The 16,202-nt window shown below is 43.2% G+C and overlaps 1 protein-coding gene across 4 annotated transcripts in view; it reads right to left on the reverse strand.

Annotated features, from left to right (window-relative positions):
• Positions 1–16,202, reverse strand: part of FLNB (filamin B) — a 112,739-nt gene that overhangs the window by 59,961 nt on the left and 36,576 nt on the right. For all 4 annotated transcript variants that reach the window (XM_048857363.2, XM_048857362.2, XM_048857361.2 and 1 more), the window contains exons 2-6: positions 8,634–8,882; positions 7,351–7,448; positions 5,674–5,821; positions 2,265–2,383; positions 845–922 (exon numbers count right to left, since the gene is read on the reverse strand). In XM_048857363.2, coding sequence (XP_048713320.1) covers positions 845–922; positions 2,265–2,383; positions 5,674–5,821; positions 7,351–7,448; positions 8,634–8,882 — 692 coding nt within the window. The remainder of the gene's footprint in view (positions 1–844; positions 923–2,264; positions 2,384–5,673; positions 5,822–7,350; positions 7,449–8,633; positions 8,883–16,202) is intronic.

The following is a 16,202-nucleotide window of genomic DNA, read 5'->3' on the forward strand; positions in this document are numbered from 1 at the left end:
TCCCCACTAGATCTAACTGGGACAGTGCAAAGGACTGGCCTGACCACTCTAGTGCATTTACTTTGGGCCCTCCCCACCGCCAAGTTGTCTGCATAAAGATTCCAGGAGCCCAGGACCAGCATTTTAGAACCACCCTAGAAGGCTGCTAGTTTTTCCTAATGCTTGAGCTTGGGAAATAGAGGGTACTGGAGAATGATGTATTGTAGCGAAGCCCTTTCAACCCTGTGGCTTAGAGCGGAATAAAACTTGAGATAAACTGCAGCACTGAGGCAGCAGGAGGAGCTGAATGGAGCCCATCCCTCCAATTCATTCTTGCCAGCCTCTTCTTGAGTGTGGTAGGTGGTCCACTGTAGTTACCCTCCTGGTGGGCCCCCAAATCAGGCTGAGTCACAGGCCTTACTCCTGGTACTAAAAGCTCATGGAGACCAAAAGGCTCTGCTCATGCTCTGAAGGAGTCTGACACCAGTGTGAAGAAAACAGCAGAGAGGATGAGCCCAGTGGCACAGAGTGAATACTCCCCCAACCCCTTTTGGAGAGGACAGACATCCTTTTGATCAGCATGTCATGTTATCCTTGCACATCACATCAAATAGAAGTACTGACCACAAGACCATATTCTCTCTCAACCTGGAGAAAGGGATGAACACACCCATCTCTTAGGGGAAGGGAAAGAATAGTCCATTGGCCCCAAACTGTGGAGACTTGAACAGAAGATGGAAACAGGTTATTTACACCAGGGTTTCTGGGTAGTTATATCACCAGTAAACATGCAAGGTTAACACGCCCATGAATAGTGCAATACTAACTTAAGCACGTTGAACATCCTGAACACCAAAAAACTCACCTTGTGAGGTCCAGTAACTTTTGGCACATACTGCACAGAGTAGGTTTTGTTCTTGTCATTGTCAGGTGTCACTTTTGCCTAGAAAGGAAGGCAAAGCATTTGTCCCAGAAACATTGAGTCTACACTTGACTATCTGCTAAATTAGGACTTTTCACAAGTGACATTAAATCTTTAGTTGGTAGACTGATGCTGAAACTAGTCAAAAGAGGAGAATGATCATCTCTTTAGGACCCACAGCAATGCTTTAGATATAGTTGCCATGGCAGCAAGTATACTTGCTAGCTATCTGTTCCCTGTTATTTGTGCAAAAGCCACTGACATTTCTAGGAACACATGAACCCACTTAGTATAAACTGGGTGACCTATTCTGTTCCTTTACTAACACACACAACTAAACTGGAGGCTGACCAACACGGTTAATCAGTATCAACTACAGTGTATAATTGGACTTGTCTGGAATGTCTTAATTCAAATTCTCACTTGATTAAAGTAACCAAAAACTTTATCACATTAGTGGAATTCCTCTAACCAAACAGCATTGGTTATACTCCCAAGATTGTTCTAATGTACCAAGTACTAAGTAATTAGCAGCAGATATTCTACAACTTTAGTCATTGCTCTTGCAGAATGACCAGGGCTATCATGATTTAATTCTATCTGGTACAATGTACTGTCATTTGATTTTTCCCTTTGATTGGTCAAGTACAGTTCACTGCAAGAATTTACTTCTAGTGATTCAACATTTGAACTGTGTTGGTTGTAATTGGTCAAGTTAATTGATAAATCACACTTTTCCAAGTGGTGAACAATCAGGAGGAGGGCTTGAAGACAGTAGGGCTTTGAGTCTGGTAAGACTATTTTAAAATGTTTTCTTCACTACTAGAACATTGCTTAGGGAAAACCAGCTATGGAAAGATTTCAGAGTTGCTTCTGCAGTCACACTGCGCATGGTAATTGTCCAACTGGATCCTAGCTAAGGAACCCCTTTTTCTAGCTGGCTTGTTTATGATTTGTGTAAGAGCCTAGAAAAGATTCTCAGGAACACTATCTCCCTGGCAAGGTCAAGGCCTTGAATACCACTTCAGATTCAAGTCCAGAGTGTGATAGTTTTCAATTTTCATGCTAGAAAGCAAAACTGCCTAATAGGACAACTTGACAAATAAAACATGCTCCTGTCCCACCTGATCAGTTGTAATAGAAAACTTTCAATTACTTAAGAACCATGTACACTAATTCTTAGCAAACTGTTGTCAGTTATTTTTGGAATTTTAAAATATTCATATATTCTATTTATGATCAGAGAAACTACTTAAGTATTGTGCATTAAATACAGTTTACTACACTGAGATACAGTAGTTAGTAATCATTTAAGCTATTTTTCCCTACCAATTTTCATGCAAAATATGTTTAGCATACAGACCTCTTCTCTGTTGCCCTCTGGATCTTCTATGAAGACCATTACATCTCCCTGCCCAGCACTGATAGTATCTACTGTAAAGATGGCAGGTTGCTTCACCATGTTTCCATGAGGCTCAACTCCTGTTAAGGGGATAGGACACAAAATGGCACATTTAGGTGGTTGTTTCAAAACTAAGGTTGTTTATGACAATCACACAAGCCACCTAATACAAGTTCTGATATGGCCCCAGTTGTGAGACATTAAGTTCTAACAGTTTCTCAGGCCTGCTTGCTTACCAAAAGACCAGTGGTGTTAGACAACTGGCATCACAACTCAGGGTAGCTACACCTGTCTTTCCCCTTATTGCTCCAGCAAGGGCACCCACTGAGGCTTCCAGCTCTTCAGCTGTTGCCTCTGGGATGAAGACCTGCATCTTTCTCCCTTCTAACTGGGGTATTCCCAGACTGCACAGTTCCCAGCCTTTATGCCAGCACAGACAGGGTGCCCAAAGGACCTGCTTGGGGTCTCTTCAGAGACTGCTAATAGTGACTGTCAGGTAATTACCACAGGTCGAGGCAAGCCTACCTTATTCTTAAAGGCACAAAGCATTAGCGAAACCCAATGAAAAGCTACATCTCACACATGCCAATAAGCTTATCAGGAAGCCCAATCTTAACATGGATTCTAGCAGATTAAAAGTCATTGAATGCCTCCACCCATGGGGGATTCCTTATGGTTAGCCAATTACCACAAATTCAGCTCAGAACAAGCACTCCATCTTATGGGACCTCAGTAGACCAAATCCCTCTGATCCTGCTATAGGGATTTGGGCCCTCCATGTACCAATGGTCTTGTCCATTTGCTGGATCAGGAAGAAGGCCCTGAGTCAGTTAAAAAACTCAGGCTTTTACCCAGAAGTCTTCTCTTGGTCTTTGGAAAAATCCAATTTGAACTAGTCTATGAGTTTCTCCCCTAGGGGTGGCTTCAAAGGTTGACAACAGAAGTCCATTAGCATTCCCCCTCCCTACTAGAAAAGGGCACATTCAATCCCTATTGGGTACATTGTACTATAAATGCAGTTGTGGCAGTGTGAGTTACTAATGTTGAGCTTTATTGAATAAGTTCTCTTATGGAATTAAGTTTTGTTCAGGATATTAGTGTCACAACCTGCACTTCCTACAATACAGGCACCTTTAAGCGTTTTAATGGTTAACACAAGGTCACAGCAGGCTGATCCCAGAATGAAGTCAGGAATTCTGAATGCCACTTGGCTTTAAGTCTCAGGATAGGCTGCCAGATTCTCCGAGATGGAGTTCTGATTGTTCAGAAGAGCCACCAAAAGTTAGAAGCAGTGTCCCATGACGCAGCTTCCATAGGGTAGCAAGGATTGTTTCATTCTAGTTACAAGAACGATGTTGGTGTTACTAGTTCATAGAATTGGGAATGTTGAAAGTATTACAGAGAAGCCACAATGTTAAAGCGGTAGAGAAGTTCTGAACAGCAATTCGATAAGATATTTGTAAAAAGATAAGCCAGTCAGTATTGGTTATTGTGGCCAAAAGTTTAGTTTGTAGTTCATAGGCATTCTACTTTCACTACATGTAACTGACACTGTTGTGCTTTATCTGCTGGTGAACATCCACATCCCTCCCTAATTTCTCCCATGCAAGTCATTCAAAACATCTTGCCAAAAAACTAAGCTTACACAGCTAATATAGCTTAAGTGAAGGTCTGTGCCCTGCAAGACTGGACTTTTAGCTTAACTAAGTTCCCGCCCCCCCCAAAGTGAAAAGGCTCTGTACTTATCTTAGCACAAGACTTGTCACAGCATGCAGTTACTGCAACTTAGTTACTTGATTTTTTACACTTAGCCTTGAGCTATTACACCTGTCATGCTGTTGACTGAATGGGTGGAGGAGTTTCCCAAAGTTGCTTGTTCTATGCTAGTCCAAGTATATACATCATATGTCCGAGAAATTGCTTCTCATGAGCCAGTGCCTCTAGTTTTATTAAATCTTGGTTTCTCCACAGCCATTTGTACAGTTAGTAGAAAATGCAGTGTCTGATTGCTTATCCAAAAAGTGGCTGTGAACAGCAGAATTTCTGAACCAATTTATCTCTAGAGAAATGCAACAGTAACATGATTATTCCTAGTCACACATTAGGTGTTAAATGCATCAAAGTCATCAAGAGTGAAATGCATGTTTTGCACATAAGCTGTTAATGTTCAGGTACTGTACCAGCATGGAGGCAGCACCTCAGAAGGCTGTTTCCCCTTCCCTTGGGCAAGGAAAGCAAGACAATGAGGTAAAGCTACTTTCTTGAAGGTGGAGCTGAAGTCAGAACTTACCACTTCTCAATCCTGTTAGCCCTCCAGATCATGCTGCCCCTAAAGGGCCTTATTTTGCCTATGATAAAGGTTACTGCAAACACTCTTCAGGGAGTCATTAGTGCAGTTCTATACACAAACTGTAACCGCATCCTCTCAATTGAGAACAGTTGTCCTTGCAGTAAAGAAAGGTTGCGTTAGCTTGGAATACAATAAGATACCATCTTGTTTTACTTACACGCACACACCATGAATGGATATGGTAACAAGAGGTTTTCCTAGTATTCAACTTTAGGTTGCTGGTAAACCTCCTGTTGGACTTTTTTCAAAGTCACAACTCCCAGAAAGTTTAAGATTTGGACCAAGATGGTTACCAGCTAGTTACCCTCATCCAATAAAAGGGTCTCCTCTGCCAGAAAGCTCACATGGCTTCTCACCACTAAGCACTGTCCATGTTTGCACTAAAACAAGATAGTGTATGGGCTGCAATGAAAACCTTGCATTGTTGATTCCCGATTAATAGTTTGGCTATTCTGGGCAGCAACTGTGAGCCTCATGTTATTGTAGATGAATAACTTGGAATCTCAGTAAGTTTCACTATGACTATTCTAGTGTCATATGTATTGACCCACCCACCCCCTGCAGAGGCAGCTAGTCTTCTAGGGCAGGAATATCTGCATACATGCAATAAATCTTTTACTTACTTCTTAGCTGCACTTTGGTTTCTGGGCTTTTTTAAAAGAGTACATGCTATATGGTAATATGCAAATGGGGTGGTGCACACTGTCTGAGTATTGTTTGAGACACTGATCCTGTACATTTTGTTAAAAGGTTTCCTGGTCTGCCATCCCACTTTTCCCAGTGGTGGGTTGTTACATATATGCAAGGCAGCAGGCTTCCTAAACATGCTCAGAAGGGGTGGTTTGTGGGGAGTTGCATTTTAGAAATAGGAGTGTTTTTTGGACTGTCTCCACATATTTCTGAGCCAAAGCACCACAAGAGAAGTACACAAATCCAGCTTGGACTCCAGGCCTACTGTGGACAACACAATCAAGCAGCAACTTGTTTTTCTGAAACGTCAACCTAAGTGTTCTTCCTTACCTCTGCCATAGGCCCTTGCCTTCTTTGGATTCAGTTTGGGTTTTAGAGGAGCTCCTGGTTTAAGCTTGGCTTTGGGAAACTGCGACAGGTAAGTCATTACCGAGTGTTCATCCACACTAGGGTGAATAATTTCTTCAGGAGTAATCACCTGGAACATACACAGGTTAGTGTTTGACACGTATTTAGTCTACCATCAACCAACATTAGACTTCAAGAGCAGTACAATTCAGGTACATGGGAATTCTATACATTCCATTAGCTCCCCTTACATAGTTTCCTAGGGTTAACTGGAAGGATTTACAATATGCAATTCAGTTTGAAAGTATTTAATGCCGTATCATGGGTTGAGTTAGTAGTAAAGAAGTCTGCATTAGGAAGTTTGTAAAGCTAGTCTACTTATGCAGTTTTATGGAAACAAAGATGGAGACCACCACTGCCTGTTTGCTTCAATAACTAATGCACTTCTGTTGAATTCTTTACTTTCGAAGCAGAGACCATTCAAGTTGCCCTTCTGGGAAAGCAACTTGGGGATATTCCTTCAGTGAAGGATGCTAGATGAACAGCAGCAAAAGTGAAACGGAAATGCACACTGACAGCTGTGATGCTGTCATGTCCATCTCAGTTTGTTCTAATGCCATGAGCATAGTTACTGCTCAGAGAGCTTTACAGATTTAACATATTGCTTGTTATGCTATGAGCATGAAAATCTGGTTTGAAGATCCATGGGCTCCTGTTCAAGTGAGATCATCAATGCAAAAGAAAGCTACTTTCTTACAAAAGTACTTAAGACATCAGGTGGCAAACTAAATGAACAGGTTAACCCCAAGGACCCCGTTCAAGCAAGTACACTTAGTAATGAAGAAAGAAGAGAGTTCTCCCCCACACCCCCACTCAAAAGAACGATGTGTTCCAATACCCAGCCATATCTTTATAACAAAGGTTAGTTTTATTTTGAAAGGAGAAGATTGTATAGAAGAGTTCTGGGTGTGCACTGCTGTTGAAATCAAATCTACTTAAAGACTTGATGAAACTGCTTCTGATTAAGTCAGAGCAATTTTAAGGGCCTGAGTCACTTCAACTGTTCACTCATCCAACAGAAAGAAGCTGCAAGTGGGCAAATAACCAGAAATAGAAGTAAGTCTCAAGGTTAGAACAGGAAAGTCATCCTGGCCTTGAAGCATTTCCCCTTGAACACCATTAGTTGGTGTACACTATCTTCCTCTCTTGCATAAGAGCTGTGCTCTCCTCCATAGAGCTAGCATGTAAGCCCTGGTCTACACTGCAAACTCATGCCCATTTAACACACCCCTACACCTGCTGCAGTTATATCAACCAAACCTCCATTGTACACTGCATGATGTTGACAGGAGGGCTTCTGGAAAGTGGAGTACATATGCCAATGAGAAGCAGCAATCTGGTCAGCATAGGTAGCTTCTGCACTAAGCGCTACAGCTGCTTTAAGTGTAGACAGGCCCTTAGAGTCAGAACAGGGATTCAAGTTACTGAAGACAGACTGCAGATTTCTAGCTCCACACTCTAAAGATGTCTGAAGGGCTACTATTGAAGAGAAGCTCACATAATTCTGACAGCCAAGTCCTGTTAAATTTAAGTTAGTGATAACAGCACTGACTCAGCATCCTCTCTGCTCCAGGCATTTTTGCTTTCAGTCTGCCTTACCTGAGGCACACCCAGCCAGTCATCAGCTTGCTGCATGGCTTCACGAGCATTGTCAACTGGTTTCTTAGGGTCCCAGGTCTCCCAGTCAGGGCAGAGACCTAAGAATAAGCAAGTTATGCATTCAGAACTTTCACATTGACTGTTTATTTGCTAGAGGTGTTTTTTTTAAAAACTTGAGACCATCACATGCAACAGTGCTTATTCTGGGTAATACTTTCCAAATCTGTGCATAGGACTGCTTTTAGAGTCCAAAAAGCAACTGGCTCTCAGGGAAGGATATCTAAATAGGAAGTTCTAATCTGAAAGCAACACACTTACTATGGTAGAAGGCTACCTTCCCCACAGTTCTAGAACTGCACTTATTGGTTGCAGCCACCATACTTCCAAGGAAGGTGGCATGAAGTAGGATGTGTGTCACTTATGACTGCCAAGGGTGTGCATGCTGCAGGATACAGTGCAGTCTTCAGTGACACCAAGAACTTCCAAGCTAGCCTATGAACCAAGATGCCAGTCAGGAAAGACTCCCACTCAGCCATTTGATTGGGAGGTTTTAGATTTAGCCTGAGGAATGAGGTCTCTTTTGGACTTAAAGCACAATAAGATTTAAATGACAGTCCCTGTGGATTCTTGTGCAGAGCTGACAGTCTATACTGTGAAGATTGTACAGCATTAGGAGAAACTGTCAGAATTGCACTAGATTAGCTCAAGTAATTATGTTTACAACACCATCATTTCATGGCAAGAAAAGGTACTTGTGCTGCTCTCCCCTTCATGTTATTCTTGCTCTAGTAGAGAAATACACAAATAAAGGTGAAGATTTAGAGTTTTGGAGGTATACAGCTTCCTGTAACTCCTGCATTCTGTGCCCAGTGTAAGGGTTTTAAAAGCCTTCATGCAGAACCTCCTGCTATGATCTTAATGAAAGATGTTCATGTTCAGCCCAAACAACAAGTTCGTTTCAGTTTAGGAGCCAATGTTTGCTCCTTCATACCTTGTGTTGATCCAGTAGGTTAGGACAGACAACTGTAGTGGGGGCTGTAGTAAACCAAACTAGATTTTCATCTTTATGCTGATATTTCCAGTGAGGGCTGGACCTTTAGCCAAGTCATTTAAAGCTTGCTTCCACAACTGTTTTGTGGGCTGTTTTATAAAAAAAACTGTAGTCTCATCTAGAGGGGCATTAGATGTCTAATCTTATTGCTAAATTTAGACCATTAGCTCAACACTGCCACAAGGAACAAAAAGAGGGAGGAAAGACACGGATCTACAAAGAGAATGCTTACCTGGAGCACAGCTATCAACCAGGGCACCCAGTGCTTTGCCATCCTGCCAGTTTTGATTGAAGTTTGTGATTGGCAAGTAAGGAATTTTGTTCTGAATCCAACCCAGCAGTCTCTGCTTAGGGGTCTGTTTCTTGGCATCGTCATCTCCTTCATCCTCCCATACTGGCATTGAGATGGAATAATGGAGGATAAGGGTCCATACTAGGCCAAGGATCAGTTTTAAGTTCCCATCAACAATTGCTTTGCTATCTGCAAGACAAGAGAAATCTGGTTAAGCCTTAAATTGGTAAATGAAAGAGCTCACACCACACATTTAAATTAAGCACAGGAATTACCAGACTGATTCCAGTGGTCCAGTGTACCCATCTGATCCTCTGCCCAGTACCTACTGGTTCAGAGAAGCAAGCAGCACTCCTGAAGGCAGTTTTGGAATAGTCTGCTCAGAGGGGTGGTGAACATTCAAGCCCCATAAGTAAAAGTGTTTATGACCTGGAGCACATTATCTAGAAAACAGATGTTGTTTCATGATCCCTGAGAGTGGATAACCTTTTGACTCAGGCTAAGCTCTTGGCCTCAATTCTCTTTGGGCAGCAAGTCTCACACAATATTTATTGCTTCAGAGTATTCCTTTTCCTTAATTTAAGGTGTGCTGTCCCTAAGTTGTTTAAGGTCCCCTTTTACAGCTGTTTAAGGAGCTGCTGATTTGGGGCCCTGCCATTTTAGAATGCCACTTGTTCTGCAGGGATTTTTACGTTGCAGGACAAGTCTGTTGACTAGAGTTCCAATAGGAGAGACACTCCCTGTTTCTAAGGCAGCATTTGAAAGCCTTAGGGTGGGTCTGTACTGCAGTAAGACACCCTTGGTGGGGCTGTGTTGCCCAACTTAGGCTCATGAGGGTTCAGGCCATGAGGCTATAAAATATCAACATAGATGCCTGGGCTCATGCTAGAGCCCAAGCTCTGCAACTCAGTTTAAAGACTCATTTAGGTTCAGTTTAGAGGAGAACTGGTGTGGAAGCCATGTTTAGAGACATTTGTCTTTTGAGACAATGCACACCCAAAACCAGGTTTCATAAGGCAAGTATAGGAGAAGCAAATGTAGGACATTCCAGTGCACACCAAAGCAACAGTTTGATATGCAGTATGAAACCATGCCTGCCCACTCCCCACCCCCTCCCAAGCTCAGACACTGCATGCCTGATGGTTGGATATGCCACTTGACCAAGTAGAATAGTGAAACTGAAGAGTGTGGGAAGTGGATTACTAATTACATGTAGGACCAATTTTAAATCCAGGAAACAAGCAAAGCAGAGTCTCAGTGGATCCTCTGTACTCTGCATGGCCCAGCCATGAAATACTTCTACAGGAGCCTATGGCAGAGCTGGCATCTGATGCCAAATGCCCAACAGCTCCTTAGAGCAATCAGGTCAGTCTGGCAAAGTTACCAGGTTGCCGAACACAAGGCTTGGAGCTCTGTCTTTATCAGAAGTAGGGAAGGGGCAGCTACTCCCTGCAAGGACCAATTCTATACAAGTTAGGGACTCCCACAGCTGTAGTGGGCAAGTATTCCCAACATGGGGTTGATCCCCACAGCATGAAGTTGTGTCTCACCAGTAACAGTTTAAGTGACTGCAAGATAATACAGGAAGACTGTCAGAACCAGAAATAGGAGGCAGGTTGTCCAAACCCCAGTCTAGTGGTCTTGAACCTAAGTCACACTTTGTCACCAACATCAACTGATTTAAGAATTTGAACCCAGTTCTGCAGATGTTAAATGCTCAAAGCTAGCCTTAACTAAAACTGGTAGAGAAAATGGAGTGCTGGGTAACAGAGGCCACTTCTTGATAAGATGTTTTAAAGTTCTTTAAAACAGTTCATCCTCCCCTTTCCTCTAGGTCTTAGGCCAGCATGTTAAAATCCTGACATGTGATACTGTGAATGACTTTTTGCCAAATGAGTTGGTCTCATGTGGTGGCCCAGAGAGTAAGACTACAGCTGGTCTAATAATGGATTTTTGTTTATTGGGAATCCTGGGAAGGGGAGACTATTTCTGGTTGAACCAAATTTTGGCAAATCAGGACCCTCACTCTTTCCCTGGCCCAATGGCTATCTGTTATGATACAGAACAAGCAATGGCGGTTAGCAGACCATCAGTTCAATTCCCTGCCCCAATAATTGTTAAATATTGATCTTAAGTGGAATAGCTTTGACAGGAGAGATAAACACCATACCAGAATGTTCCATAGGCCAGCGGCAAGGGTACTCTCCTGCAATGTACAAGAGGTGAATTCAAATCTCTTCTCCACAACCTGCTGAAGGGGAACTGAACCTGGGTCCCCACAGCTTAGGTTAGTTACCTATCCACTGGGTTAAAGGAGGGCAAAGGAAGATGGAGGCCACTGCTGTTTTGTTAATTAGTCCAATGGTTCTCAGCCTTTCCAGGCTACTCTATGGCTTTCAAGAGTCTGAATTTGTCTTGCATACCCCAAGTTGCACCTCACTTAAGGCCGATTTCTATAAGCAAGTTTAAAATAGAAAGTGTCAAAGCACACTGAGAAATTGCTTACTCTCTCATTTTTACCATAACAAATTGATTGGAATATAAATATTTCTATTTCAGTGTATAGTACAAATTGCACTATAAACAAGTACATTGTATGATTTTATAGTTTGTATTGACTTTGCTAGTGCTTCTTATATAGCCTGTTGTAAAACCAGGCTATGTATCTAGCTAACTTGATACACCTACCCCCTGAAGACCTCTGTATCTGCCCAGGGTACATGTACTCTAGTTTAGAACCACTGATCTAGTCCTTGGTTTTTGCCAAAAACCCAAATATCAAAATGAAGGGTTTTGACATTTTGATCAAAGCTATTTTGTGAATGAATAGTTCAGGGTAAACAAAAACTGCCAAAAGTTTTGCCCAGCTCTCAACCATTACTCCATTCAGTCACAGAAGTTGAAATACCTGTATCAGATTACAAACTTAATTTGTGACCATCACCAGTGCATTAAGATGACCCTCTTCAGGCACATTCCTGTTAGGCCAAACTACCACTGAGAAATAAGGCTATTACTGACATCTTAGATTTCAATATGTTGACAACCCTTGCAATATGCTTTGGTTTTAAAGAGTCACCAGAAGATGACTTGGTACCTGCCTTTTAACTGTCCGCAACTGCTATGCGGATGGTTTTGCCAACAAGTATTCTAATTTCTTTTTGCTGAAGCTCAGACATGCATGAGGGATCCCTATAATACAACAGTGTATATTTGACAACTATCCTTTTAACATACCCAGATGCTTCAAGTCTACTAAGACTTATACTGCAGACATTTCTGGTTCTCATTTATCTTGGTCTCAAGTAAAATATAGAAGCGAGAAGGTAAGGGTCTTGGAGACTCTAGCTATCTTGGAAAGCCTGCTTGACAGTCATTTTGCTACTACTGGCAGCTTTGTACACAATGGTCTTAGAGCAACTCTTAGCCAACAGGTTGATGGCTCAAAGAAACATAACCCATGTGGTTCTGCCCTCTAAAGTGAGTGCTGGCTCGGAGACCAGGACATTGAGGACTGAAAGTCCTCAAAGTCCCACCTTATGATGCCCAGTTACTGCTACGCACATGTAAACAGGGGGAATAGTCCTGCTATTGTGGGGAACTTTCCTGGCTTCTGCACTACCCTGGTGAAGTAGGTTAGCGAAAGGATCCGAGTCCTCGCTCCCACTTCCTTTACCCAGTGGCCTCCCTGCCCTTGAGGGCTCCCCTTCCACTCTGTCTGGTAGAGTCCTCGTAACCCCAGCAAGGCTGGGCCCAGGATTCCTGGGGGCTTGACCCCCAACCCTGCTGTGGTCACCTAGGACAGGGGCTAGGGTGTCCCCACTCTGGGGTACTCTCTGCACTGGGCACTTCTGACCATTACATACAAGTTATTTAATCAACAATTAATTCTAAAAAGAATAAGGGAAAATGGGAAAGGTTAAAGGAAACATCACAAACAGTCTCTGGAATGTCTGGGCAGGTCACAGTCTGTTCCTTGTAAGTCCCAGGCCTCCTTCTTTGCTGCAGGTCAGGTCCTGGCTTTGCTGCAGGTTGGACACTTGCTCTGGTGGTGGCCACATGCTCTCAGGCTCTAAGTGGTAGAACCTTCTTCCCAGTGTCGCCCCTGCCCTGTTGGGGTTATGATCCAAGCCTGGCCTGCAGAGCCCCTTGGCTGAGACGTCTCCCTGTGCTGGGCCTGCTGCCCAGGGTCCCCCTCGGTCTTCCCAGCTGCTCACTGCACCCAGCTCCACCACTGTCTCTGCACTGCTGCTGCTCTGCCTCCAGCTCCCTGGGCTGCTTCTTTGGCCCCTCTGGCTCTGGTTGCTGCAGCTCTGCTCCCAGGACAGGTCTGCTCTGCAGGCTGCTTCTGTGACTCTGCTCCCAGCACAGACCTGCTTTGTGGACTGTCTTTCTGGCCCCTCTGGCTCTGGTTGCTGCAGCTCTACTCCCAGGATAGGTCTGCTCTCTCTGGGCTGCTTTTCTGGCCCCTCTGCATCTGGCACAGCTCTGCTCCCCAGCTCAGCTCAGGCCGCTGCTTTCTCCTTAGCCCGGCCCCACTGTCTGACCCAGGCAAATCCAGCTCACACAGAGGACAGGACCTCCCTGGCCTCCTGACCCCCTAATTAGCCTGCCTGCCCTGTCATTCAGGCTGACCTGGAGCATTGGCCTCTCCCTATTGTTCCTGTGGACCATCAGTCTCAGGGTCTTGGTTTCCAATAGATACTCCCCTTTTAGTACTGGGAGCTAGCCAACCAAAACACCCACTGAATGTTAGTAAGGGGGCAACAGTCCCCTTACACACATTGCTACACTGCAGTAGCAACCTGACACCAGTGTCAAGAGCTTTCATTTTGGCTCCTTTTAGCCTATTACCAAAATAAAGTTAAACACGACAGCCAAGTTTAAGATTATAGCTCACTGTATGCAATTACAATATAAGAATGTTAGCTGCAAGTTAATGTACAGCAGAGGTATGTAAATACACATTTTGACAACAGTATGTTCTGTACAGAACTGAATAATATCCCGATTTGTCTATCACTCATTCTAGGAGGCTAGTTTGAGCAGACTGTTCTTGGAAGCCAGGTTCAGAAATACCTAGCTGAGTTGAGACTGTTTAAATACATGTAGAAGATATGTCTGCTTTGGCGTGAAGTACTGTTAATAAAACCAGACTGCAGGCTGTTGGCACTTGTGGGAGTTTCAAGAGAAAGCTCACACAATGCAAGTTGTTTTGTATTCTAGCACCAATTAAACAGCCAGTCCTTTATACTGATCATGTATTCAGCCAGGTTCTTTACCCTAGTTTCACTTAAGTAGGGAATATTCATGAGAGGGAGAACTTGTAGCCTATCAGAGCACCCCTGCCCTGAAGTAGGATTTGTATGATCACAAGAGTCTTACTTATGGCTTCAAGGAAACACTGACTAGGAAGCTTATATCGAAGCCTGGAAGCTAGAATGTACTGAGTTTAGGAAATGGCAGATTATCTTCACAATATAACTATTTGCTTCCTATTTTGTAAGCTATTCTATCATGCTTCTTCATTTTGTATTTTGCACTGCTGCTTTATGAGCGAGCGAGCATTCATGTATCAGACCAAGATCCTACCATTTCATGGTGTGAATTATGTTATAGCTGGGTTCCCAGTTATTACATCACTCAGGACTCGGCTACACTTATTTTATAGTGCTCTAACTTGCTGGCTCAGGGGTGTGAAAAGTCACCCCCCTGAGCACAGCAAGTCAACATGCTTTAAAGTACTAGTGTACACAGGCTGAGTGCTGGGAATGTGGCTCCTAGCACTCTGAGCTAATCCCCTTGTGGAGGTGGATTATGAGGAGCACTGGGAGAGCTCTCCCCCAGCACTTGTGTGTGACCACACTCGCACTTCAAAGCGCTGCTGTGGGAGTGCTCCTGCAACAGCGCTTTGAAGTTTCCAGTGTAGCCATGCCCTAAGCCAGAAGTTTCTCAGTGCTTTGGTTTCAGAATTCGTACTGGCCATTGGCATTTTAGTGTTACCCTTGATTCAGTGAACAGGCAAAGCAATGACTTATGTTCTAGTTAGGACTAGTTTTTAATTTTTTTAAAAATAGCAATGATATAAGTTTGAGTCAGAAATACCCATCCAGCATTACCAGGCAGGTGAACCAGTCAGATCAATTCACACTAACCAAGTTGCTGTATGTGAAATACTGCTCAGCTATGACAAGGTGTGGCTTCCCCAAGTTGAAGCACATCACTAAAAATATCTATTTTGCAGTTATGGCACAACTGCAAATCTACAGAGAGTTTAAGACTGATAATTGACTGCAGCGAGCAGCAATAGAGTTTAGTGGCCTGAATCATCTTCCTGTAGTGCTTGATCCCCACCATTTCCTTGGGTGGGGCTCAGCAACAGTCCCTGACAAAAACAAAAGGCAATTTAAAAGAACAGTTTCTGAAGTCTTATTTTGGGGCAAACTGACTGATATATAGACAGACAGGACAACTGAGGAGAATTCAATAGACACTGATCTGGAAGAAAGTCTGATATGAACAGGACCAATCTCCCTCTGCAATTTGGACTAGATTAAAGAGATATCCTCTATCAACTCAATTTGCTCACTTGACCACTACTAGGCAGTGGTAACTTATTTGGTCATAGCCAAAAGCTGTCTATTAGAGAGTCCCCTAACCCAAGCAAAGCCACAGGACATTCAGATACTATGACCAGCATTAAAACTGCATCAAGTTATCAGGTGGGGGTATATTTGGTACAAATACTAGGAACTGTCAATTCGACAGTCACATCTACTTTTAGAGTACGGTTAAGGCTAAAATTTGTGTCATGAATATTTTTAGGAAAAGTCAGACTGGTCACTAGCAAGAAAATACCTCAGAAGCCCATGACCTGTTTGACTTTTACTGAAAATTTGGGACAAAATAGGGAGCTCAGCTACAGGGTCCCCATACTGCCCCCAGCAACTATGCAGCTTGGGGGCGACAGGGGGCCTGAAGTCATGGATTCCGTGACTCCTGCAACCTCCATGGAAGGATTGTAGCCTTAGCTGTTGCACCAAGGTAACTTTGGAGATTACAATTTCCAATTTTACTTGTGCATTTGAAAGTTGGCCCCATTTGTGGGTCTTTTACAGGAAGTGGTGAGAAATAAAATAGGAAAACAAGGCTGTTAAAGCTTGACAGGCATCAGTGAGAGGTTTTGTTCCATAAATAGCCTCTTGTGCTAGTTTCTATCCCTTTAAGAACATTCACCAATCTCTGCAATCTCCATTTTGGTTTCAACATGGTTGATTGGTCTTTAAATATACAGACTTATCCAGCTTACATTAAGCCATATTGCTACACTGATTAGCTCAGTCTTGTTGGTGAATGAGGAAAAAAGTTTAATAGAACTGATCAAAAGTTCCAGAAAACATGCAAATTAGTTTTTAAACTCTCCATCCAGCTCTAGTGAAAGTGTCCGGCACAAGTTTTAAAACTTACTATACTACTTTTAACATTACAGTTTAGCAGTCTATTTTGCTG

Source organism: Caretta caretta, chromosome 7 (assembly GCF_965140235.1).
Source record: "Caretta caretta isolate rCarCar2 chromosome 7, rCarCar1.hap1, whole genome shotgun sequence".
Lineage (NCBI taxonomy): Eukaryota > Metazoa > Chordata > Testudines > Cheloniidae > Caretta > Caretta caretta.